The sequence below is a fragment of the Carettochelys insculpta genome, chromosome 2 (genome assembly GCF_033958435.1).
Source record: "Carettochelys insculpta isolate YL-2023 chromosome 2, ASM3395843v1, whole genome shotgun sequence".
In the NCBI taxonomy this organism is placed as follows: Eukaryota; Metazoa; Chordata; order Testudines; family Carettochelyidae; genus Carettochelys; species Carettochelys insculpta.
Genome location: NC_134138.1, coordinates 190,542,210 through 190,570,130, shown reverse-complemented (window position 1 = coordinate 190,570,130; position 27,921 = coordinate 190,542,210). Strand labels below are relative to the sequence as shown.

The 27,921-nt window shown below is 41.8% G+C and overlaps 1 protein-coding gene across 2 annotated transcripts in view; it reads right to left on the bottom strand.

Annotated features, from left to right (window-relative positions):
* The window catches only part of TRANK1 (tetratricopeptide repeat and ankyrin repeat containing 1), an 81,064-nt gene that overhangs the window by 21,135 nt on the left and 32,008 nt on the right, over positions 1–27,921 (bottom strand). The window contains exons 8-17 of one of the 2 annotated variants that reach the window (XM_074988184.1): positions 24,280–24,418; positions 22,253–22,384; positions 17,440–17,607; positions 15,366–15,527; positions 10,527–10,778; positions 8,749–8,925; positions 4,715–7,651; positions 3,926–4,125; positions 1,304–1,441; positions 31–174 (exon numbers count right to left, since the gene is read on the bottom strand). In XM_074988184.1, the coding sequence (XP_074844285.1) occupies positions 31–174; positions 1,304–1,441; positions 3,926–4,125; positions 4,715–7,651; positions 8,749–8,925; positions 10,527–10,778; positions 15,366–15,527; positions 17,440–17,607; positions 22,253–22,384; positions 24,280–24,418 (4,449 nt within the window). The remainder of the gene's footprint in view (positions 1–30; positions 175–1,303; positions 1,442–3,925; positions 4,126–4,714; positions 7,652–8,748; positions 8,926–10,526; positions 10,779–15,365; positions 15,528–17,439; positions 17,608–22,252; positions 22,385–24,279; positions 24,419–27,921) is intronic. The other variant, XM_074988185.1, reaches the window with a different exon arrangement.

Here is a 27,921-nt window from a genome sequence, read left to right as displayed (position 1 = left end):
GTTTTATAAAACAAAAACAGAATGTATCACCTTGTACATTTCTGGGTTAAGGACAGGAGATCTGCTTTCGGTAGCAATATTTTTTTCTAAAGGTGCTTCAATCACTATCTTGCTCTCTCCTCCTGATTCAGAGGATGGGGTAAAAGAAGAAATTATCTTCCACTCTTTGTAAGCCTAAAATTTAAGAAACATACAAAGATTTTAGGTTAGCCAAATCTAGTGCATACCAGTGCCTACACATACATACACATACGCATAGAGTTTACAAACACAAACACACAGGAATTTGAATACAGCAATCTACATCCTTAAAGTTGTGGGTTGGTGACTTTATTTGTACAAATACCATACAACTAAAATGTTTAGTAAATCCCATCATTCCTGCAGTTTTAAAATTATTGCATCCTTTAGTGAATTAAAATTTGTTTCAGTCATGTCAAAAATTGTGGCACAAATTGAAAAAGTCAAGCAAACCTAGGGTGACCATCCGTCCTGTACTGGGCAGGAGGGTCCCATAATTGGGAGGCCAAAAAGGTGTTCTGACTTATTTTTTAAAAGGGACTCATTGCCCCGTATTTGGGTCCCCCCCGCCACACACACCTTTTCCGCCAGCAGCAGCACCTGCACAGCTGCTGGCAGAAGTCACTTCCCCAAGCCTCAGGGAAGGGGGCAGAGCTTGGGTGGCTGCCACCTCCCCTGAGCAAGGAGCACTGTCGGCTGTCACTTCCCCACAGCTCCGGGGGAGGGCCGGCAGCTGTGGCTTCCCCAGGGCTCCTGGGGAGGGCCAGTGGCTGCCGTTTTCCTGGGGCTCCCAGTGAGTGCTGGCGGCTGACGCCTCCTTCGTGGCTCCCCAGGGGTTGACGGATCCAGGAGGAGCTGCCCCTCCCCCCTATATCTCCCTATCCCACTAGCTGTATGCTTTTTATGTACCCTGGTGTAAAACTATGCTAATCTCTAGAAGAGTTGATGGAAGTTGTGTGCATAACCCCAGAGGTAAATGTACCCTGGTTTAGAACCACTGCTCAACCTATACTATTAGTCCATCACTTTCCTGAACCCAGCTGATATCATAGAAAACTTTTAAAATGAAAAAAATAAATACCAGAAATAAGCCAGTATAAGATGATGCAGCAACCCATGTAGGGGTGACCGAGCAGCAGCTCCACTGGCTTACCTGTGACCCAGAGTCCTACTCTGCATTGGAACTGACTGTCTCTAGAGAGAACTGTGTATATTTCCTCAGCTAGAACAATTAGACCTACAGGAAAGAGGCAAAAGGAGAAAATAAAATGCAAATAAATACCTCAGAATCTGTGAAAAAGTTGTAAAGGAGGACATCATCAAATTCCAAACCCTTTGCTTCATAAATTGTTAGCACAAGTGCTAAACTAAGCTCCTCTGGAATCTTATCCTTCACCGTTTCATTTGCTACTAATATTACCTGCCAGAACAAAATTAGTGACTTATGAATCAAAAAGACAAAAAGTAATTCATTTAAAGCGTGGAAAAAAGACAGCTATCTGTATTCCTCACTGATGTTCTTCGAGATGTGTTGCTCATGTCCACTCAGTGTGGGTGTGTGTTCTTACCACATGCACTGGTGCCAGACCATCTTCCCTTAGCAGGACCCATGGGGCGGTGGGTGGCTCAGGTCCCTTCTGGAATGGCAAGCACCTGCCACACTATATAGGGTGCCTCCACTCCATTCCATTTCACCCCCAATTTCTTCTTGCTGGAGAAACTCTGACAGTGGAGAAGAGTGGGATGATGACTGGAGGTGGGAGTTCACTGACATGCCATCTGCCATGCAACTCTTCCAAAGGCTGCCTCACGATGTGGTATGTAGTGAGAACCATGTTGCATCCTTGCAAATTTCCTGGATAGGCAAGCAGGCAAGAAAGGCTGCAGAGGAGGCTTGTGTACTGGTTGAGTGGGCTCTGATGTGCAGTTGTGGCTGAGCGTCTGCCAACTGAAAGCATCTCCAAATACATGAGTTTATCCAACTGGAGATGCTAGCCCCTGCAACCTCCTGCATAAGCGACAAGGAGATGACTCATGGAACAGCTTTGTTCTGTCAGTGTAGAAAGTGAGGGCCCTGCAGACTTCCAGGGCTCACAGCCATCTCTCCTCTTTAGTCATGTGAGATTCTGGGGAGAAGACCTGGAGGAAGATGCTCTGACCTGTGTGGAAGGTCAAGTCTGCCTTAGGTAGGAAGGCAGGGTATCTGGTCACTGCTGGTCACTGCTGCACTTTATCTTTAAAACAAGAAAGTTAAAGGGGCTCTGAAGGAGACAGTCCTAGCCAATGTATATATCACCAAGAAGGCCACCTTCCAGGACAGGTGCAGAAGAAAGCACATGGTCATCGGCTTGAAGCGTGGTCCAGTAAACCAGATTAAGAACCAAATTAAGGTCTCACTGGAGAGCAGGAGCCCATGCACATGGAAAGAGCCACTCAAGACCCCTCAGGAATCTGCTTGTCACATCACGTGAAAACACAAACTGGTATTGTACTGGCAGGTGGAAGGTTAAGACTGTTTCCAGATGTACTCTGATGGATGCAAGTGCCAGGCCCTCCTCCTGTCAGTAGAGGGTGGTCTGAATAGAGCCTCCATTAGGGTGAGACCACTCTGTTCATCCCACACCAAAAACCTAGTCCACTTGGCTATGTACATATGTATGGATGGCTTGCAGCTTCCCAAGAGGGACTGCTGAACTGCCACTGAGCATGACTGTTCCTCTGTATCCAGCAATGGAGCTGTCCGAGACAGCTCTGAGAGCTGTGCTCCACAAGGGCCTGTGAGGTGTAATGGGCTACTGCAGAAAGGTAAGTGGTGGCTGGTGTCCTGACCTTATCCTCCTTAGGGCTCAGAGATCTTCCCTGGCCTTGCCTGCACCTATTCAGAGCTGGGCAATGATGCCAGGAAGCCAACAGAATGGAAGGAGCAGTGCACACTGATGTGCTGGAGCTCAGGACCAAATCTATGTGTTCACGAACCAGAGCTATGGTAGCTTCCATTTGGAGACCCTTAAAATAATCGCCCCTCTCCTTTTGTGTACAAGGCTTAAATGCGGCACTTGTCACTAATGTGTCCCCTCTTGTAAGCACTCCAAAACAGCAGCAGTGAGGATCATTCATTGGCATGATCCTAGTACAACTACAACACAACTTGAAGCCCGGGGAATGGGGCATTCAAGGTTAAGTCCCTATGGGACCTACATTATGTAACTAACTGATAACAGTCAATTAACTGAAAAAAAAAAACCCAACGAGAAGTCCTGTGGCACCTTGTAGACTAAGAGATTTATTGGAGCATAAGCTTTTATGGGCAAAGACCTGCTTCATCAGATGAATGTATCCATCCTGCGCACTATATAGCGTGGCATATGTACGTCACTCCAGGGGGCACCCAACTTGGCTCCCCTACAGGTACTGCTAAGGGAGAATCTTCCAGCACCAGAGATGTGGTGAACACACACAACTATGTTGAATGGACATAAGCAAGTACTCAAAGAAGAATGAGCAATTAGTTATTGCAAGGCACAGTTATCGTGCACACTACCGTAGGTATCAATGTAATACTAAACCTATGTTACATCCATAGATACTTTAGCACTCTCCAGAAAAAGGGTTGCTAAACTGCTTTCTGGCTGCTACCTGTGAGGCATCTGGAGAACTGGTAGAAGAGAGCAATCAGCATGAAAACCTGGGCAGGACTGAGTGGAAATTTCAAAGAGAGAAAATGAAATAGGTTCTGAGGCTGAAATAAGAAAGGTAAATCCTGAATTTTTACTTTATGAAAGAACACTGGGGGGTTGGTCCTTTAGAAAAGTGGATTTTGCCATTAGCTTAAGCCAAACCAAAACAAAAACAAAAAACCCACTTACACACTATGTAAAATATCCCCTAGAAAAGAAAAACGAACCTGATGTGCTCCAAATTCAATTGGCTGTGTTTTTCTTTTGTTGCCTCTCAGTAAAATTGCTAGGTCACTAACACTGCAAGACTCTAAGACAGTAGGTTTAGGTCCATCAAAGAGGCCAGAATCCCTAGGAAGACGATCGAAAGATTCTGGGAAATAGTTCTGAAGTAAATCAACAACACCAGAAGCGAGATGTAGAATTCCTATGATGATCAAAAATACATATTACAAATGTAATATAGGCCTCACACAAACATAACTATAATAAATATGAACATTACTCAGATTGCACAGAATACAGAAATAAGACTGAGATTAGGAGGAGACAGCAGCTGTAACATGCTCTTTGAGTATCTTTGATTTACAGGGCCACCACAAAGAACACACGCAACAAAATTAAGCAAAGACTTCTATGTAATAAGCAAAGGCTCAAAGGGAGAGGCAAGCATTAAACAGCAGAAGTAAACCACTTGTCCTAAAAATTGTAACTATCAAGCAGAAATTTAAGACAAACTTTTAAGAAATATTCTAACTGGGTCAAACACAAACAAAACATTGATAGGAAGATTTTCAAGCATGATTAGTGATTTTAGGATGCTTTATTTTTGGATACCCAACTCAGGATACCTTAAAGGAATCTGATTTCAGAAAGCCCTGAGCATTCGCCATCTGAAAATCATTTCCCTGTAAACGTATCTCGTGATGAGCACCCAAATATTAAGATACTTATAATCAATCACTTTTGCCTTTTGAAGATCTTGTCCCCAAAATAGAATATGGTAATTTCTCTACCTGAATGAGATCTGTAGTTCTGATAAAGCTGGTATATCCTTTTAGGTTTTCTGACAATGCATCGTTTCTTGTCAATTGAGTTCTTGTTGGCATAGTGAAACAGCGACCTCAGATCACTAAAACGAAAAGCAACTCCCTTCATTATGCTTTGTGCAGTGTCACCAGTAAGGAACATTGCATTAGGGTCATTGATGCATTTCATTAACAGCGCAAGCTCAGCTTGAGTGAAGTCTTGAATCTCATCACCATAAAGCTCATGGATGGACCATGGTAGCTCCTCAAGCTTAGAGAGTCTTTGAGATAAGTTGTATAGCACATCTTCTTCATCAAAGTAGCCTCTCTGTGATCTTATTTGCTGATAAAGGCAAAAGAGACGATAGATTTCACTACGGTCTTCCTTGAAGTTTGGCGATCTCTTCCGCCCTAGTTTTTTGTACTCTTCTTCTGTAAGTTTACCCTGGGGAGAACTTAGTGCTTCAAAAGATCCTTTCAAAAAAGATTTTATTTCTTTCCAAACCAATGCAGGGTTATAGGGGGTTTTGCCTTTTATCATTTTTGGCCACATTTCATTAGCAAACACATCGTAAGTCACAAAAACTCGAGGGTCGCTTTCTCGTGAGTGAGCTTCTGCAGCCTTTTCATCCTCACCGAATTCTCCTTCAGCATTACCTTCTTCATCCTCATCTTGCCAATTTGGTATTACCAAGTCTTCCTGAGTGGACCAACCAACGATGGTTCTTTTAAGACTTCCATCTTCATTCCTAAGAAAAAATGGATCAGGCATTGATGCATCAAGTAAAAGTAACAACTGTTTGGAGGTTACGTACAATGGGAAATTTTCATCTTTAGCATCTTGTAGCTTGTAAACATTTGGCTCAAGTGGCTGGAAGTGACTTGTTGACTTAGAAGACTTACTTAGCTCAATAAAATTCCTCTGGACTTCTTGGCACAGAACATGATTTTTAGTAACAAAAATCTGGTGCAAGTGTTCCAGTTTGTCTGATTCTTCGGCGCTATGCTCTTCCTCCTCTTTGCTATCATCTAGTAAGTTCAATTCTATGTTAGCTGCACTTGAATACTGTTCATCTTCATCATCTTGTTCTTGTTCATCACCTACGCTTTCTAACTCCACTGACTCACCGGAGTCATTGTTGCTGTGCTTTTCATCCTCCTCCTCGTCCTCCTCCTCTCCCATGCTTTCTTTTTCAGATTCGATTTCCAATCTTCTCCTCTGCCACATCTGTCTAACCAGTAAAGGGGCTCCTGCCAACTGTGCTTTCTCCCAGTAAGAATGAAATTTTTTCCATAGTCTATATAAGCAACAAGTAGTCTTTCCTGTTCCACTCCGTCCAATTAAGATGATTGGCTCCATGGGTTTGGGACTGAGGTCAATCACTGCATACTCTAACTCACCAACTCTGAAAGGGTATTCAACAGCAGAATTCATATCATTTATGATGTTAAGTGCCATGTTAGTACTGAAGCTGTGAAATTTCATAATATTATATTCTGTTTCCACTGCGCTAGCTGGTGGGAAGTATTCAGGTATGATGTGTTCTTTTGTTTTTTCTGCCTCTGTATCTTCCACATAACAGCGAGGAATGCGCTTTTGCATTTTCAGATTAGAAGAATACTTGATTTTACTTATACCCTTGAGTTTTTTCCTCAAGATGCAGGTCAAGCCACGGTTGTATGCAGTACATATAGTGTTGATAGCACGGTCGAGTTTGCAGTGATCAAAAACAATGTCCCATATTCTAATGATTTCAGTGTAAATCCTCCCAGATTTTTCTACAGGATGTACAGACTGTTCTGTCTCTATAATCTTCTCTGCAGCCTCACTGCAACGGGGAGAAAAGTCTATTGCAAGCTCCCATAGCATCCTTGCTCCTTTGTCCAGCTTAGCTTCATACAGCTGAATATCAGCTTTCAAGTGTTTTAGCCGCTTTTGTAGACCCTGGGTCCATTCTCCATTTCCAAGCTGCTGAACTGCCATTATAATTTTCTTTTTCATGTAATGAGGTACAGCTTTGCTGCCTAGCTTCTTCAGCATTTCAGAAGTGCACTCAATTTCCCATGTCATGTTATCAAAGTCCTGAATATATGCTTCAATGTCCTGAATCTGCCCATTAATTTCCTCTGTTTCTTCACCTATGCCATAAGGCATGGGAATGTCGGATTCATCATGCTCCTTCTCAGTATTCTCCACTTTCTCAGAGCCAGCAACATCTGCTTTACTGTGAATCAAACTCTCATACTCACAAGTGTGCTGGGACTCACTCTTTTTACCTTCAATGCTTGTTAGTGCTGAAGGTGGGTTTGGTACTCGAGAATTAACTTCTGTTGGGTTGTCACCCACTTGAAGATGCTGGATTAAATCTGTGATTGATTTTACTAGGCTTTCCCGTGGAGTTAAGGGCTTATTTACCTCACCAGGTTCTTGCTTTGTCAACTGAGCATCTTCTGCTTCTTCCCAGGTGTCAGGAACCAGATCTGAATTTTGGACATTTGCAGGTGCCGAATGGCCAGATGGTGCTCTCCAGACAGATGCAGATGATGAATGAGCTGCACTTTTTGGCTGTGATGTGTTACAGGCTGGAATGGACTTAGGCACCTTAACAAGTTGCCCTAATGTATCTTGACGGTGCTTCCTCTTCTCTGACACAGCTGCATTCCATGCAACTAGCCGAGGATCATTTTTTTTAATTCTGTGCCTCACATCTTTTCCTAGTTTATTTTTCAAGTTAAAGTTAATGTCAAACTTTGCTAACAAATCCATTATTTTCTTAACCTGCTTTGACTGCGTTTTCTGAAATATAATATGCATCACTGTATTCCCATTCTTATCTTGGCTGTTTGGATTAAGATGTGGGAAAGTGGATGGGTTCGAACCATAGAGTTCCAGTAAATAGTTCAAGAAGCGTAAACCAATGTAATCTGAAAGAAACAGAACAACAAATCACTTAACAAATATACTTGCTCTTAAGAACCAGAAAAAACTATCACTAATCTTTGCAGCTATTAACTGAAAATAAACGTCCTCTAAAATAATAACGTGAATTTAATATTTCTGAAACCTCTCATTTTGAGAACCAAAAAAACTGAAGTTTTCTATTTTTTCAGGAAAAAAAAACAGATTTAACACTAACAAAGGCAACAGAAGATTTGCCCCATTCCCCCACGTGGACGCTTCAGGAGGCCCTCTGTCAACAGGCCAGGGGCAGCCAGTAGGCTGGCCACTCTGTCGACAGTGTGGATCACTTTTTCAATCTGCATTTGTGCATGGACACACTCTATCAACAGAAGTTTTGTCGGAAGATGTTTTCAGAGAACTATCTGCAATGACTCAAAAATCTTGAGTGGTGGCTGCTAATTTAGACACCATCACTTTGTATGTACAGTGGAGATGTTTTCTAATGTGCAGTTCTTCGCCTTTATCAACACAAATTTTCATCTGCCATTCTGTTGCCCAGTCATTCCATTTTGCAACATCCCTTTGCAACAATTCAGCCAAATTTGGACTTCACTATCCTCTGTAATTTTGCATTGTTGTCAATTTTGCCACCCTATTTACCCTCTTTTTCAGATTTTTTATGAATATGTTGAATGGCACGTCCCCATACAGCTCTTTGGGGCACACCATTATGCATGTCCCTCCATTTGAAAATGCCAAGTTATTCCTACTCTTCATTTTCTCTCTTTAAACCAGTCACTGATTCTTGAGAAGACCTTCCCTCTTATTCATTGACGGTTTACTCTGCTTAAAAGTCTTTGGTGAGGGACCTTGTCAAAGGCTTTCTGAAAATTAATATAGAACATAAAAATAATCCATATTATTTCATTTACACTAAGCCCTTTAGATCAAGCTCCAAAGTGTTTTATCCCATGGTTATTCTGTCCCTACTCAACAAAGCCCATGTTAAAGCCAGTGAGTACTTAGCTTGAGGAAGGACTATCTATAAAGACAATCCTCCTTCCTAAAATAATCTGAATAAATTAACATTTAGACCCCGTGCACCAAAACAAAGACTTACTTCTTTTATCTAAGCAGATGGAAACTGCAGCATGCAAAGGTGTATCGCCTTCAACAAAAGAAATGCTCCGAGGATCTGCACCATTGCTCAGCAGCAAATAAGCCAAATCAAAATCATCATTTTTCAAGCATATCTGCAGCGGTTTTTCAGGGCTGGCTCCATTCCCCTCAGGTGAAGCTAGTGAAATAAATTGGACTATTTAAGACTAAATTTGATTCATTAGATCTGTACATTCAGAAAGGACATCAAATGTAAGACATCAGTGACTGTGAAGGGAGTAGATGTTAAAAATAACATAGGGACTGATTAACCAAATGATCATATTTATACATTAACAGAATATTAAGGAAATTCAAATATTAAACAAACCTCATATGACCTCTCCCAAATCAAAGTCAAGTTAAAAAAAAAAAGTTCACTGCAAATCTGATGGCCAGGATTTCCCTCGTTCCTTTTTCAAGAAATCAGTGTAAGAAGTCAAATACTTAAAAGAATGTGAATTCTTCTAGCTTCAGAAATACACAAAGCCATACAGCTGCCTGTACGCACTAAGATATTTTCCTCCCCTTATAAAAATACTAAATTTTTCTCCCAACGATATCAGTTGAGGGGAAAAACAAAGTAATCTTGACTTCCAGACCTAGCAGGAGCAAAGGACTAAAATAGTTCAGAGCTCAGAGTGTCACAACTAGTAAATGCTCCTCTTCTCCAAAAGGTCTCGTATATGGTGACCCACAGTGGCTACTTCATATCTCACTCTCTCTTTTTTAAACTTTTAAAAAGTGAGTGTTCAGTGTGAGCAGCTAAAGAATGGAGCTTGTCATCCTTACTGTAAAGCACCTAGAATTCTGTATGGTATGTGTATACATATAAAAATACATTTTGCCATGAAAAACCTTAAGATAACACAGAGATCCTAAGCAAAATTAACAGTGCCTATTTACATTCAGAACAAAGAACACATGTTCTTTACAGTTCTCCTCACACAAAATGAGAAAAACTATAAAATTTCCCGATCAGATTTAAAGTAGAAGCTTAAAAATGGGTAAGCATGGTAGCATCTCTGTATTAAGGACCTCTCAAGAAGCGAATAACTAAAGCAATTGTAACAAACAAAGGCAATGATGTCAATTCTGTTCTCCTAACCAGGTAGAGGTAGTGCGTAGTAATTAATCAAAAATCAAGCAAAGCTTAAGGCAGAAATACTGTTTAACCATTTCCCCTCAAATACAATCCTATGCCTATATTAGATCAGATTCTGCCACACTTACTAAAGCTGAGTAATAACTTACTCCACAATCAATACACACAATAGAATCAACTTTTTAATAATACAGTGATTGAATTTACACTGTGCCAGAGGAGTCGGGTTGCCAGTATTTCTAAAATACAGGTTGAACTTCTCTAATCCAGAACCCCGGGGACCTGACCAGTGCTGAAAAAGAGAATTTGCCAAATCACGGGAGATCAGTATTGTCTAGCAGAATGAGCAACACTTCCACTGCTTTCTGAGCTCCTAAAAGACATTTAAGGGTAAATTACAACTAAATAATCGCATAGAACTCTGAGAGCCAGAACTGGGGGCTCTAAACAAACTTTATGGGACCACAGGAAACTTGGCCACAATTACAATATATGGTCATCCAGCTAACTAAAATCATGCCAGATTATGGATGTTGCCAGACAAGAGAGCTCTGGATTAGAGAGGTTCTACCTGTAATCTGTTTCAGTCAACAAACAGAAATCTTCTAAAACATTTTCATATCTGAGTTTTTCACCTCCTTTTTCTAGCAAGCATCTTATGAGATGCAGCCGACAATCATCCAATCTGTCAACCTTTTTAATAACACTGCCAATGTTGAGGTCTGAAAGGTTACAGTTTCTGATGACGCCACATGATGGCATTTCTCCACTGGCATTACGCGTCAGCAACAGCAAAACTTCATGCCACATTTGCTTCTCCAACAAAAACTTTATGAAGCTGCTAGCACAGGTATTGTCGATGTCACAAACCAGTTCTTCAGGAATTTCTGCAAGGAAGCAAAGTAAAAGGCAATTAAATAGAAGCAAGATAGCACAATGACCAATGCAAACTGATTCCAGAAGCATTGATTGAAAAAAAAATACTAATCATTATTAAAATACATAATGTTATTGACAGTCTAGCACTATTACCCTGTATCCAGCACTGCAGGAAGAGGGAGAAAAACAAAATCAGCGCGACCTTAGGCAAGAAGAAAGGTTCTGTTCCCAGACCAGTTTAAGAGGCATAAAAGACGCTAAGTAACGTCAATTTAAATAATGTGGCACATTAGAAGCGTAAGGTCAGAAGGGAGTAATATGAACATCTGGTCTACGGTCCTGATGACGAAGGCCATCAACGACATGATAAGGCTGCAGTTTGACCATATGTTTTCAAGACAGAAGATACAGGATTCCATAAAGGACTTCACAAACTAATGATAAATGAGTTGCTACTTGAGCACTTCAAGGAAACAAGAAAAATCATTGGATAACTCAAAACTACCAGTCAGACAACCCCCATTCTGAGGAAAAGGCAAAGCACTAACTCACATTCTTGAATGGGAGGTGAGTTTTAAACCACAGTGACATTCCAGCTACCTCAAAGCCCTCTCATAAAGAACAGGAGGACTGACTAGATGTCATACAGAGAGAGAACGCAAAATCAGACATTGACTGCACCTAATTGCCACAACAGTCCAAGTTCCTGATATATGAAGAACAAATCCCTTCAGTTTCCAAACAACTCATTGTGTCAGGAAAGCACCAAACATGCAACTACAGACTCTTGATTTTAAAAGAGTAAAGAACCTTTGCTAAAAAGCCGTCTCCCTCTAAATCAAGCATGTCAAACATGCTGCCCATGGGTGACATGCAGCCCCATCGAATGTTTTTGCAGCCTGCAGCTCCAGCCCTGGGACCCAGCTGGGGCCTGAGCAAATTAGCAATTTTACACATCAAATTTTATGAACTATTAATAAAATTATAAAACAATAAAAATAATATTAAGTGACGTTCTCAATTAAAATTATTGTATTATATTAAAACGAGACTTGAAAAGTAGTATAAAATATACCTAAAACATAATCTATCATAATAAATAATTACAACTTTCCAAGAGAATTACATTTTCTTTGGTGGCCCTGAAAGTTATCAGTTTTCATTTGTGCGGCCCTCTTGGAGGCTTTGAATTTGCTCTAAATACACTGGTACTAAATATAGACCAGGTTTCTTATGTTGAGATCAGATATCAGGTAAAAGCCAGACAAAATTAGATTGGATTTAAATAGCCCATCACAAAGAGAGGTAGACCAGAATACCAATCAATATAAAAATCCAGAAAAACAAACACACACACAAAAAAAGCCAAAGACAGACAGACTTACTTTTTCCAGGTCAGAAGAGACTTCTGATTACTGCTTTACAGAAAGAATTCTATTATGCTGAACAATACGTACAACCATGAGCTGTTGGGGTCCCTGTGAAAAGTGAGTTGATCTCCACCCACTTCCTAATGGACCGGGATGTACACATCACAAAACATATCCCCACAATTGTCACTAATTCACAACCAACAGAGGCAAAGGATTCAATAGGCACGAAGAGGCATAGCTAAAATTGCACATCAGCAGTCAACTGCTATGTCTAGTACAGACATAGCCCACGTGTATCCCACACACCTACTGGGTGTGATTCACTGTACATGCAGTGGCACCTAGACCAATTACAGAGAGAAAGAATGAGCCTCTTCTAGCACCTTAGCTGCAAGGCAGCTGGGGTTTAGCTCGAACTATAGTGGCTCCTGCACTAAGCTCCAGAGGAATCAGGTTCAAGTCAGCCTATGGGTGGTTACAGAGGCACAATGGAACAATTCTATTCTGTGTTCATTAAAATAAAAGGGCTAATATGCTGTAAATCTGCTAGAAGAAGATTAGAGACTCAGGCTGCATCTACACTACGAGATAAATTTGAATTTAAGGCAGTTAGCTCGATATTAACAGGTCACTGTCTTCACTGAAAATACCATTAGCTCAATATAGGGAGCACTAATCTCAAGATTACAAAATTGCAGTTACGGGATATAGCGTCAAGCTCGAATTCAGAAGTTCGGTTAAAGGCCAGTGTGGAAGTGACACATCCTAAAATCGAATTTATTAGCCTCCACAGCCTCCACCCTATCTAGCCCACAAAGCTAAGTGAGCTGCACCTGACTCCCAGCTCCCCGCTACTAGCAGGAGCTGAGAAACTGAGAAGGCTGTTGGACTCCTGTGGTGGGGAGCCAGGTACTTTGCGGCCAGGCAGCTTGAGCTCCATGGGGCCAGACACTCCGCCACCAGGCTCCTGGAGCCACAAGCAGGTCCAGGCACCCATGGGCAGGCACCCACCTCACAGTGCCCTTGGCCACCTGTGACCAGGCGCCACCTGCCAGTGGGCTCCAGCAGTTTTCCACCAGAGCCGGTGAGTGGCAGGGCTTTGTTCTTTTTGTTTTGTTTTGTTTTGCTTTTGGGAAGAGGGTTTTTTGCAGGGGGCGTGAGTGTTTTTGAGTGTTTTCTTGGGGGAGTTGTTTTTGGGGGGAAGTTGTGTTGGGACTGGGGCTGGGGGAGCCTGTGGGGCGGGGGATTAAACCCTCATATCTAAGGGACTATGGGGAAGAACAGACAGCCCTATTAGTCCATTAAATGGAGGGTTCACTGTACTAGCAGGAGCCAGGAAATTGACCAGGGCTGCTGCACTGTCAGTTTCCCAGGTCCCCCAAGCTGCTGGTCCCAGAAAACTGACAGTGTTGCTGCTCTTGGCTCAGAATGTGGGGCTGAGGGAACTGTGGGATAGGTTCCCACAATGCACTGCTGCAACAGTCCATGTCTGGTGATATCAATGTGGGCGCAATATGTTGAATTGGTTGGGAGCCTGTGGGAAGTGAGGATACTCAAAATCGAATTTAGAAAACCAGCATAAAATCAATTTTAATAAAGTCAAATTTATCTTGTAGTGTAGCCGTAGCCTCAGTGGCCTGGTCATAAGTGAAGTATAAAAGGCTAGATAGAGTAGTCAAGAATTACTTAGCTTTTTCTGATTGCAACTGATTAAATGGGCATTTAAAAAAGGCTAGTCACCACTCCCTTACAGGCTTTCATGTATATAGCACTATATTTCAAAACATGTTTGGGGTTACAGTTAGAGAGTAGCAAAACCTCTGTAATGTTGATGTCCCTCAACTGCCTTTCTGGTCAACTTATCGACTTCCCAAGCAGTGCTCCCCCTCTCTCAGGCAGCCAGCACACTACCATAGTATGTGTGCAGCTTTCTACAATCAAGCCAGAAAATAGTTCGATTGAATATTAAGTTTCTAGTTTTCATAAAGACAAAAAATTTCCCATTTTTAAATTCCATAATCTCTATGTTGAAAAACTACAATTTTTTGATCAGACATCCCATAGTATCCCAGCATATCACTTCCCTGACACTGCATTCCAAAGCTGGGAATGTTTCAGACGGGAAGAAACATTAAAAAATGTTTTTATCTTTTAGAAAACAACTCTTAACCAAGTGCTGCAGCTCACTGGGAAATGTGCTAGTCCTTGCAAAGATAAAAGATTTTGCTCTGCTCCTCTAGGGTGATTCAGAGACAAACGGCAAGACACTGATGGCAGCATCAGAAATAAGCTTGGTACATTCCATCTTCAGGCTGGGCTGGAAGGCACCTCTAAGCTTACAAACTTAGTGAGGTTGAAAAAGTGATGAATTTTTAAAGAAGAAATGATATGCATCTTAAACAGGGGTCATAGCGGAGAGTCTAACATTAAGCAAGTTTAGCTAACCACAGAAAATTCTGGAGATGTCACCAGCTAACCTAGCTTACATATAAATTTTTTCTTGCCTGGAACTACCATAAAAAACAGAACATATGCATAAGTCTTTCTGCAGCTCTGAATACAAAGATCTATCCCTCTCCAAAATTCATATTTTGGAATTAGGAGAATAAAATTAAATCTTCCAGCAAACATCATGGAATAGGTGCTAATGGATCTCTAATAACCGTATTTAATAGGCAAAAAATGGATCACTAATGCAGCTCAGTTTATTTGGTATGACTGAAAGAATTATCAAACAGCTCTAATTAAGGCAATTTACAGTGGCGACAGAAGTGGTGGAAAATACACTAATATTTTTTGTCACTTGCAACAATACAAGTCACATGGCACAGGCATAATACAATTACTAAAACAGCTTTTAGCACATATTTGAAAATAGCATATGCAGGTCCTGTACTATTGCTTTCCCCCATGTCAATTTTTTTAAAAAATACCAAAAATAACCAACCAATCAACCCAGAGTAAAAAAACATAAAAACAAGACTTCTCCTATGGCATAACTACTGTATACATTTAAATATATGTTCACTGTACTGTTTCTACAGTCTGCAAAAAAAACCTTTAAATTAAAGATGTTAGCCCTCCAGCAAGAATAGGAAGTAATTTTTTCTGCAACTATTTCTACATTACAGATACTTGCAGAAAACACTCTGTATATTTAATTCAAATACATTTTTCTCACCGATCAAGTTGTGTGAAAGGCAGAAATGGAATTCACTTTACCTTTTACAGTAGACAACAGCTCCAGAAATTTCTGAACCTTCTCCTGCTTCAATGCATTTTTATGGTGTGCTTGGTTTTCAGGACCGCAAAACATCAAGAACTGCTTAAAAGCATCAAGAAGAGAGCTAATTTCATCATCTGAGCCTTTGCTTTTGCTCTTTCCTGAAAAAAAATCACAAATGTGTAATCCTGTTTTTTGTTCGCTGTTGGTTTTTAAAACTAAAGTAATATAATATATTTTATTGGAAATGTATGGAATGCTAACACATAAAAACATACTTTTTAAAATAAAAACTAGTAATGCCTCCCAGTTTATCCCACGACCAGGATAAAGTACAATGTGTGTTTTATATTAACTAACACATTTTAGTTAGAAAATGAGGCCCAGGCTTAGCATACATTAGCCAGTGGCTCTGAGGAACGTAACTATGTCCAAGTGACAGATCATGTAAGAAAAACAGCTGAAGAAAGCCCAAGGAAGGTAGTCTTCTTCCATGAGATCCAGAAGAAATTCAGGCAGTTCGCTACAAAGGAGCAATCAAAACTCCCTACTTCCACTCCCTACTTCTACACTAAACCCAGAAAACCTTGCCCTTGAGAAAGAGAATGAGGGGTCAAAGTGCCAAGGTAAAGGTGAAGAGAAAAATTTAAGTGGAACCAACAACCCTGGATGAAACAGTGGATCAGGCAGGATCACAGCACAAGAAACTTAAGCCCACTATCACTACAGCCCTGGCTGGAGGAACTTGTCAGATCTTTTCATTCTGATGCCACCAGCTTGCAGCCAGGAAGAGGGAAGAACAATAAGATGGGCCATGGGAGGGAGCATTTAGGGACCACTTTTTCAGGAACCAGAGACAGAGGAGAAAAAGGTGAAAGTAAACCCCCCAGGCACTATATTTTCTCTATATATGGAGACTTTGAGGTAGGCTTAACCCATAACTGAGTTTGCCCAGGTCAGAGGCAAGGCATTTCCTCTGTTTCTGACTCTTGAGGTCTTTAAGGAACTGCTTGTTCGCTCAGGTATTCAGAAGAGCTCCAAGTGAACACTCTTCAAAGGGTCTTCTTGAGGGCTTAGCTGAATCTGATCCTTTCTTAGAGCTATTACCACAAAGTTCGTTCTTCCATCTTTATCTGCTGTGAGGAAAATGAAGTACCCACTATTTGGACTGACATTTAGATACAAGAGCTTACAACCTTCCTTAATAATAGTTTAGTGATTATTTGAAGAAAGAACTGATATTTGTTCGTTTATTAACATCTAGTTTTAAGCTCTGTTAAAGCTTAAAAAATAGGCAAATAAGAATTTCTCTTTAAGTATTTTTCTTGAAGACCTTTTTCCTTTAGCCAGTTGTCTAGAAATACAAATTGTGATTAAAAACCATTTTAAAAATACATTTCAAAGTTTGTGCATAGTGGCAAGTGGTGAGGCTTTCTCAGGGTATGTCTACACAGAAAAGTTATTTTGAGAAAACGGTCATTATATTGAAATAGCTATCCTTGGCCACATCTACACTACAGAGATCTTTTGAAAGAAGCCCTTCCAGAAGATCTCTTCTGAAAGAACTTCTTTTGAAAACACAAAAACACACACAAAACACAGCTCAAAGAGAGCTCAAGAGAGATCTGCTCTTTCAAAAGAGAGTGACCACACAGCCCCTGCTCTTCTGAAAGAATATGCCAGGAATCGAAAAATCAGGCCCCATGAGGACTGCTCTTTTGAAAAAAAGGTCCCACAGAGTGATTACATACGGTTCTTTCAATAGAAGCTGTCGAAAGGGGGTGCTCTTCCTAAAATGGGAACTGAACAGTGATTTTGAAAGGAGCAAGCACTGCGTTCTTTCAATTTACTTTCGAAAGAATGCTTTGTGTCTGTAGACGCTCTGCGGGATCTTTCGAAAGAACCCCCTTCTTTTGAAAAATCTTTCAAAAGAACTTGCTAGTGCAGATGCAGACTTTGATATATTTCCACCAGAAAGAAACACTATATAAACCTTACCTACTACAAGCTACGAGAAGTATAACATTTCTGTAAAGGAAAAATGACATTTAAAACAGACAATGCAACCAGTACCTGAGTTGTCAGAGGGAGAAGCATGTCTTGCTAAGTGATTGTTGATTATATCTACTGCCTTGAAGTTTTTGCTTTTTTTCAAGATGTCTGCAGCACTCCTTGCTTGTGCATCGAGAACTGTGGGGTCCACCCCAGCATTTAGGAGCATCTGCACATTTTCTGTCTGACCTGAAACACAAAATCAACACAGTAGGGAAGTGGCACAATCCTCTCATTCAAACAAAGAGCAGCTGAGTATTACAGAAAACTGGGCATTTTGCCAAATTGTACTTTGGGTGGCTTATGTGTATGTGTTTTCTTTTTTTAATTGATATTCAGTCTTTTGCTTTCCTCTTTGATCAAGACAAACAAAAAATATTTAAAAATGTCTAAGATACTTTGTGTGATTCCGTTGTTAATTACTAGTTTTTTCCCCGTATCAGAGTGACATAAAAATAACATTACCTAATAACAAGCCTTGCACCATATGTTATCTACATTTTCATGAATATGACAGTACTACTATTCTTTTCAATTGAAGCTAGTATCTGAACATAACTGCCTCTAAAACACTGCAGAACAAATATAGAACAAGCCCTGAAATATAATTTCTAACTGGAAGCTCAAAATATCATCTTTGATATATCACAAGGCTCTGTACTCCTGTCTCACAATGTCACATTCCATTTTGACGGGCATTGTGCTACTCCGAGAGAAGATGGACTCTCTTTTCCTCAAACAGCTGAACATGTCCTACAAATCAGATCAAAAGAATTCCAAGGAGAAGCATCAAAAGTCAAAGGATCACCCAGGCAAGTGAAAGCAGCAGAAATGATTCCTAGGAAAGCTACACAATATTAATTCCATTTTCCTGAGACACAGTTGCAAGGCTGACCACTTCAATCACTCTATATATCCCACTTTATAGAGCAGGGGTCAGCAACCTGCAGCTCCAGAGCCACATGCAACTCTTTAAGGACCCACTTGAAGCTCCAAGCACTGCCACTGCTGACTCTTCCGGCAGCTCTGGAGGCTGCTGCTACTTAAATGTAGGCCACTCAGCAGTCAGCTGTGTCAGGGAGGAAGCAGGCAGGGCAAGGAGCCACTCCATGCAGGGGAAGTCAGCCTGCAGGAGAGCTGTGGGGAGGGGCAGCTGAGCCTGCCCTGCCAGACCTGCACAGTCGTGCTGAGAAAGAGGTGGTGGGGGGAGAAGTGTCAGTGCATGGAGCTCATTGGCTGAGGCAGGTAAATCCTGGGGCTGAAGGGGTTAAACCCTAGGGTGTCTAAGGGGTGGTTTGGGGCTGAGAGGCGTTAAACCTGGGAGTGGGGGAGCAGTCTGTTGGATGGTGGGGGTAAAGCTTGGGGACAGGGGAATGAATCTGGGGGTTGAGGCAGGTGAAGCCTGGAGATGGGAGTAACAACTTTCTAACTGGTACAAATCATTGTGTGTGAGCTGTTCTTAAAACAGGGGTGAAAAAAGTGCGGTCTGGCATTATTTATTGAGGACTGCCTTGTATTCACATGCATTGCGGCTCTTGAAGTATTGATTTTATAACTGAATTTGAAAAAATGGCTCTTCTCACCATTTTAGTTACAGACCCCTGTGCTAGAGCACCAGGAAAGGCTTGGAGAAAAGGGTGTGAAAAAGTGAGACACTTCTACACATTCAACACCGTTCTCTTGTTGCTATACATTTATGCCTTGCCACCTGTGTTATTTTAACAGGCTTTTGTCAAAAAGATGGCTCTGAAATTTCTTCCACTTTTTGCAAGCAGTATATTCATTGGGATGGCTGGGAGAGAAGAAATGTGACTCGTCCACAGCATAGTATGAATGAGGCTACGTCTACACTACAAGATAAATTCAGATTTATTAATAACAATTTTGTAATGCTGGATTTCATAAATTCGAATTTGACTATCCTCACCTCCCCACGTGCTCCTCACAAAGTCGACTTATTGCTGCCACACTCAATCAGCAAACATCGACTACGGCAGCAATGTATTGTGGTAACCTACCCCACAGTTCCCTCATCACTATAGCATTCTGGGTATTTTCGCTGGGGCAGCATGGAGAAAAAATAGCCCCACAAGTGGTTGTTGATATTTGACATCATCTTCCCACATTGCATTGCCCTCATTCCCCTCCCGTGGTAAAAAAAAGTCCATTTTTCCAGGTGGAAGGAAGGAAAACTAGTGCATCAACAAAGATCACCAAATGCACACAAATCGCTTCATTCTATAACTGAATTACTTTTTAAAACTGCAGATAACTGAATTAAGAACGATTTTATAAAAAGCAGTCGGTGTGCATCTTTCAACTGGCCCTCCACCCAATGCCCCCATCCCTTGAGTACATCTGATCCCGGAAACCGATATAGGGTCACTGCAAAGTATGAAGAAAGAGTAGATAGTAAAGAACTTGAAAAAGGAGGGTTGCTTAGGTAGGGTTTTTGGGTTCCCAGTTCATTGTACGGCTTCTGTGCATCATCTGTATTCTCAACTGGCCCTCCACCCACTCTTCCCTGCATGAAGGGTGCAAAGTTAGAAGAAAGGTGATAGAAAAGGTTAGGAAAAAAGATTTTTGGCTTCCCTCTTCGCTACACAGACATTGCCAACACAGGGGATGGGGGTTTGGTATTTGGGAGGTTGAATGGCCAGGTGACATGGTCCTTGAAAATCTTTTTTGGCTGTGTGGTGCAGGGTCCATGTCTCAAGGGCCACCTGAACCATTTCCCCTGAGTGGCAACCAGGTCCCACAATTCATAGCCACTGGGGAAGATATTCACCCTTAGTGACAGCTAGCCCTCTGTGTCCTTGTTGTGGTGGGGGGACGTGGGGAGGTTTGAGTGGGGGGCCAGCTGACGCAATCCCCCTGGGTAGCTGCAAGCCCCGAAAATCTTAGCCGCCAGGGGAGATTTCCCCCTGGCAGCAGCAAGGCCCCAAATTTCTTAGGTGCTGGGGGAAGACTTCCCCCCCGGCAGCACCAAGCCCTGAAAATGTTTGCGGGGGTCAGGGGGGGTTGTTGCACTGAAGCTACCAAATATCCTAGCTGCAAGGGAGACTTCTCCCCAGGCAGCAGCCAAGCCCTGCAAGTCTTAGCTGCCAGGAGAGGCTTTCCCCAGGCAGCTGCAAGCCCCCAGAAATATTTCCCACCCTTGGAGACCTCACCACACGCAAGCCAGGACATGGTGCTGCCTGGCATCATGGTCAGCCCCAAACCGCAGGCACGTCCTTTAATTGGATTGGGAGATACCCATGAGATGTGGTTGGGCATGGGAAAGACTCCAACTGAATGGTGCCGGAGAGGGCGGGGCTACGCAAATGTAAACTACTGAGAGGAGGTTTCTTGGCCTCTCATACAAAAACGACCCCCACAACAGCTTTGCTGCCACGTGGTGTGGTGGGGCATCGGCTGGCACCAGGCAGCGCAAAAAAAATACCAAGTGCTCAGCTAGCAGAAGTAGAGAGCAAACCACATTGGGGCTATTTGTAATGCGTCGATGTGATCACAGCGCTAATAGCAAAGAAAGAAAGACATTTCTGAGCCTCTCATACAAACATGACCCCTCAGCCATGGGCTTCCTGGTCCTAAATTGAAATTCATGGTCTTCCTGTTACCTAATTCCTGCACACCTGGAGACCAGAGGAGATGGAAGTGGCCAGAGTGGAGCACTGTGGGGCATTGCGGGGTACATACAGGACACCTCTGGAGGCTAATAAATTCAGTTTGAAGACCTGGTGCTTTGACACTGGCCTTAATTTGAACTTTTAAATTTGAACTTGACTCTACACCAGCTGGTTCCAATGATATAATGTTATCTATATTAGCGCTCTCTAAATCGAGCTAATGGTGTTTACAGTGAAGACAGACACACTGTAATATTGAGCTAACTGTCTTAAATTCAAATTTATCTCCTAGTGTAGATGTAGCCTGAGACTCAGACTATCAACAGGAGGCACCAAAACACCATTGTGTTCAATGAACAAAAAGTTCGGATAACTTCAGGGCTGATGGTTACTTTCTGTTGCCACCCAGTGGATTAATTAAGAAATGCAAATAAAAAACAAGCCACCTTTCTATTTCTTCAGTTTTCAGATAAAAGCATCCACAGAGATGGTATGGCTATTAAACTTCGCGCAAGAAGCCCAAAGGAAAGCAGCTCCCAAAGTTTGCATGTCTAAGCTGAAATACATAGCTACTGACTTCAAGGTAAATTCTGAGACAGTTCTCTATGTATGAGAAACGAAACTCCAGAAAAGCTTGAGACCTTAATATTTTCTTAATTGCTGACCGTACCAATACATAAATGGACCAAGAAAGATATAAGTACGTTGCAGCAAGTCATGCCTAAATCTTAATCAATCAACCAAATAACAAACAAGCAGTCAAGTAGCACTTTAAAGACTAACAAAATAATTTATTAGGAGATGAGCTTTTGTGGGACAGACCCAATTCCTCAGACCCTTCTTCAGGTCTGTCCCATGAAAGCTCATCATCTAATAAATTATTTTGTTAAAGTGCTACTTGACTGCTTTTTTGTTTTGATAGAATACTGACTAACACAGCTATCTCTCTGTCACTATTCAACCAAATGAAAGACCATACACAGAATAACAATGCATAATGACAAAGAAATTGGCCACCCCACCACACCTTATAAGTTTTTTAATCCTGCTATATGTGCCATAGATATAAATGTACATTGCGCCTTTTATCATTCTCCTTCTCAGCATGAAATAAACAATACCAACATCTGGAGGGTTTTTTTTCCCCTTTTGCTATAAAGCACAAAAGTCCATGCTCCTGAATAATCCCATTTTTAATTACATACGTTTCACAGGATAGCCACTGGAATGAGAGGCCACGACATGCAGAACTGTGCAACCATCTTGGTCTTGCTGGTTGATGCTACCTTTCAAGTCAGGTACCTCATCTAATAACCATCTGAAAAGGTGGTTCCCTTCTGAAATAATTATAAATTAAAACCACACATTATTAAACGGTACAATCTGTCCTGTTTGTACAGGATAGTGGGAAGTATTATTGTCCAGTTCCCCACCACCATCACCCACCACCATCATAGGTGGCCAAACAAACTATCAGGCTGTGGCCACACTTGGCCAAAACTCTGACATGGCCATACAAATGGCCATTTCAAAGATTACTAATGAGGCGCTGAACTGAATATTCAGCGCCTCATTAGCATTAGGACGCTTCCGGCCGTGGCGCTTTGAAAGCGCTGCTTTCAAACGCTCGCAGCTCAGCGCAACTACACGGGGGTCCGTTTCAAGAGTGACCAAGTGCGGCCACAGCCTCAGAGACATAAGTGAAAGGTGACATAAAGGGAAATATAATGTAGAATACCAAGCAGTAATCGGTGTCCAATGCCAGCTAAATAACTGGAGAGAAATAAACAAATTTTGTCCTAACATGCAACCTGAATTTGGCCTGAAAATTTTAAACATTTGTCGTGCCCGCAAAACAGCTTTTTCAGATTTGAGATGGTCACATCTATTACATCTCAGCTTTGAATGACTGTAACACTACTAGGTGCACACGATTCTCAAGTATATGTGAATCAGACGTAATTTAAGTGCTCTTATTTTTGAAGAATAATTATAGAAACACAGAACTGGAAGGATCCTCAAGAGGCCATCAAGTCCAGTTCCTTTCACTCACAGCAGGACCAAGCACCATGCAGACATCCTTGGGAGGTGCCTTTATAACCTGCTCTAAAAGACATCCACTGACGGAGATTCCACAGTGCCTCTAGGAAATTTATTCCAGTGCTTAGCTACCCTGACAAGAAGTTTTCTTAATGTCCAACGTAAACCTCCTTTTTTGCACTTTAAGCCCATTGCTTCTAATCCTATCATTACTTGTTAAGGAGAGCAATTTTTCCTCCTTGCTCCTTGTAACAACCTTTTGTGAAACAAGTTGTGAAATCCCCTCTCAGTCTTCTCATTTCCAGACTAAACAAACCCAGTTCTTTCAATCTTCCCTTACAGGTTATGTTTTCTAGACCTTTAATTGTTATAACTGCTGTTCTCTGGATTTCCAATTTTGTACACATCTTTCTGAAATGTGGTTCCCAGAACTGCACACAAGACTCCAGCTGAGGCCTAATCAGTGCAGAGTAGAGTGGATAAATTATTTCTCATGTCTTCCTCACAATACTCCTTTTAACACATACCATGTTTGGTTTTTTTTGCAACAGTGTCAGACTGTTGACTCATATGTAGCTTCCGGTCCGCTATGGCCCTACATCCCTTTATGCAGTACTTCTTCCTAGACGGTTGCTTCTCATTTGGTATGTGTGAAATTGACTGTTCCTTTATAAGTGGTACACTTCGTATTTCTCCTTTATTGAACTTTACCTCAGAATATTACTCCAGTTTGTTCAGATCGTTTCATATTATACTCCTATCGTCCAAAGCACTTGCAAGCCCTGCCCCATCCTGATATCATCCAAAAATTTGTGTCATTATCTAAATCATTGATGAAAATATTGAACAGAACTGGTCCCAAGACTGATCCCTGCAGAGCCCTAGTCATTATGCCCTTCCAGCATGACTGTGAATCATTGATAAATACTCTCTGGGAATGGTTAGCCAAGTCGATACGCACCCAACTTTTAGCAACTCCATCTAAGTTGTATGTCCCTAATTTGTCAACAAGAACATCATGCAAGACTTTATCAAATGGCTTACTAAAGCTACGGAATTACTAAGGCTATGGAAGACAGTGTCTTTTGGGTATGAGCTTACTTTAGATTGTTAAATATGAGCTTTACCTGCAAATTCTCTGTAGGCTGACTAGGGTTGCTTTTGTTTTATTTGGACATGGGATGTCACTCACTTGCTTTGATACACAGGTGGATGATTGCATGAAGTGGGTATGTCCCAATGCTCCCCACACCTGCTCCAATGGAGACCAGCCACTGCACCAGTTCTGGTACCCTTTCCATTCTCTCATAATGGCCAAACAGGACATACTTCTGGTAACAAAGAGACAGTAATTAAGTGTTACAAAGGCAAAGTGAATGAACAAATATTGGCCACTTGCCTCATCCAATATTAAATTTAATTACATAAATTTATTATTTATATTACAGTAGCACCAAGAGCCCCAGAGCAGAGTTCAGGATCTGTTCTGTTCCATCTCTACCCCACAAAAAGATCTCTCAGTCCAGAAGGTGGTTTTGGGTTTTTTTTTTTAATTTTATATACAACAAATATGCGTGCGCGCGCGCACACACACACACACACACACACACACACACACACACACACACACACACACACACACACACACACACACACAGAGTATATTATGTAGCTCTGTTTTTTCTTATACATCTAAATATTTTCCATTTTTATGGTTTTTAATAGTGGCTTCCACACATATTGCAAACACTGGCAAACCTTTGTGTAAAAGAATTCTAATTTGTGAAAGTTATTGTTTGTGAACATTTCAAAGTGTAAATATTATACACACCTGTAAAAGAAAAAAAGGGAGGGGGAAAAAGCAGCAGCACTTAAAACTCCCCTAGGTGCTTTTTCTCTTTTTTCCCTTCAAAAGGAAAACTTTTGGGGATTTTCCATTTTAATTTTTTTTTTACACTCTTCCACATATACAAAATTTCCACGGGAAAAATTTTAGGAGAACACTGGGTACTATTATTTCATAAAGACAATCACGCTAGAAACAAGCACAGCCTTATAAGGTTTGCCAGCATCTATCTGCAAAGTATGGGTCCAAGATCATAAGTCATCTACAGCATTCACGTTAATTATACATATACAAGTTTCTTTTGTGGTGATTAAAAGCCAATGTGATTAAATGTCTCTCTTTACATTTTGTTTTGCCTTCCCTTCTTTCTCAGGGCTTCTCCTCTTCCCTACACCATCCACAGAACAGTTTTTCACAAATATAAGTGAGTATAAAAAAGTCCCCATTTCAAAGATATACAGTAAAACATACCAAATGTGCTGTGGAATTACAGGATATGTGGCAACCCCCGTCACATTCCATCATATATGCCCTATTACAGGGTTAATCTTTTGGCCAGTAAATGTAGCTATACAGAGCTTACTTTATAGTCCCCTATTTTCTTAAAACTTTCTAATATCGGATTTCAAACCAATGAAGATGAAGCATTTGACAGCAGAACAAAGAGAATCTTAAGCATAAGCTCGCTGTAAAAGCTCACATCAACAGCAGGCTCAGTACAGACGGTTTTATGCCTCTCAACAAGAAATTGCACAATTTGAACCCAACAGCTACAGGAGACAAGGGATCTGATTTAGGTTTAAAAAAAAAAAAATCTATGGATTTATGGCTAGTTTCATAATTCAACACAGATTCTGGAGCCTCTGCTTTGTGTTTGCTATTGTAATTGATTAGAACATCCCATAGAAACAGAGGATGATAATTTATGCCCTCACGGGTTTCTCTGAGACAGAATACTTGTGGACAAGGTCTGCTCTTGCACTGTTGAAGACAATGCAAACACTGGCACTTAAGTCAATGAAAGTAGGATCAGGACTGCAATGTTTATATAAGCAGAAATCCTCCACCTGAAATTAAGATTTGAAAGGCCCAAAATGCAGCAGAATCTGTGGGATTTCACAAAGAAGGAAAGAGCAAATTGATGAAGATGTCATATAAGGGAGTGAGCGCTCCAAACCCGCTGCCTGGCACAGAGCAGTCATTTCAGCTGAAGGGATCATGGCCAGTGGATCTACGAATAGCCCAGGGGCCTGCAACCAAAATAGCGAGAAGAGCCATTTTTTCAAATTCGGTTACAAAATCAATACTTCAAGAGCCACAATGCACATGTATACAAGAGAGTCCATAATAAATAACATCAAACCGTACGTTTTGTAAGTCCTAATTTAAGACAGTGCACACACAATGATTTGTAATGCGATCCATGTAAATATTTACTCCTTTTCTGAGCCCTAGGAGGCTCCAAGATCCGTCCTATCTAGTGGCACTGACTACCAGAAATGAATTGGTGATCCAAAGGGGGTCAATTTAGGAGTATGCAGGGGTCAGCAAACTTTTTCATGTTGGGCCCCACATTTTGTCCCTGCAGTTAGAAGGGCTCCTCCCTCAGCTTGTCCAATGCCCTGGAAGTGAGCATCGGTCTCCGATAAGTTATGTGCCACGCTCCATTAGTAATGGCGGGGGACAAGGAGGGGAGCCAGAAGAGGTCGCAGGGGGGAGGCTGATTGCACTGTGCCCCTGTTATGAAATTTCATAACCCCTGCCTAACGCTTAGAGCAGAATCTGAGGTATCTAGAGATGAATTCTTTTGCCAGCATTTCATTGATTCAACTTAAGCAAAAGTCCACATAAGGCACACCAACACTGCAAGTGGCTTTCAAGCATGCTGGCAGCAAAACAGTTAGCCGAGGCCTGTTTTTCAGACACAAGTTTGCAGCACTTGTGTAGCCTGGCTCTCTGTCCACCTTAGTTGTCCCACCTTTGAAATAGGTTTAATAATAATTCCTGTCTCACAGAGATATAGGGAGAATGAACCAAAACTTAATCTGGCTGATCCCCATTAGCAGCCTCCATCAAACTTGCTCTTGAAACAGCCTAGTTGCTGGGACCTAAAGCCCAGAGCATGAAGGGGTCTGAAAGGCCATCAGTGGTGGGCAGACTCTGAGCCTTAGATCATCACAGACCTAGGGAAGTGGTGGAAGAGAATCCAACAGCCCACAATGAATGCGAGCCCCCTTTTGCCATCCAAGCTGAACACTTTTTTCCTTCCCTCTTGCTCCCCGGAGTCCATAACTTGGAGAAATCTCAGTATTAAGTAATTTGAGCACAAAGTTCAAAACACTGACAGTAACTGTACAGCAATCAGGCCAAGGCAGCTCTATGTGGTAACTGTAGCAATACAGCCTCCCTGGCAGCTGCCTCTCCGCACTTCTGAGCTGGCTACATTCACAGATGGGCTGCAAGCACTGTGCCTGCTAAGCTGTGGTCCCAGCCTGAACCAGCCCCTACAAGAAGAGTGCTTTCCTCGCCAGTGAGTGGCAATGCCTGGGCTGTATGGGTAAACCACACACCTATGTCTGGTCAACTGTCCCATGCAGCAGTACTGAGACCACTTCACAGAGAAAGAGTAAGTGTCCTCTACAGCCTGCACTAAGAGCCAGCCGATCTTCAGCTCAAGCTGTAGAGGGGCCTGCACTATGCTCCAGCGGTCCCAGGTTTGAGCCCCCTGTGGGCAGCTATGCAAACCTACTACTGGCTGGAGGGGCTGAGCTCCCCGCCTGAACCTACCCCTCAGATCTTATCTCCCTAAACTAAAAAGGAGGGGCAAGCCTTCTACTATCTCCTAGCCCAGCTCCACTGCTGCCCCCTCTGTTTCTGGCTCTGCTCCCTTGAATGAAGGCAAACACAAGATGGGCTGGAGGAAGGGGGAAACTCGAGGGCTGCCCAAAGAGTTTGTCAAAGCTGAGTAAAATCCTAGACACTGTCTAA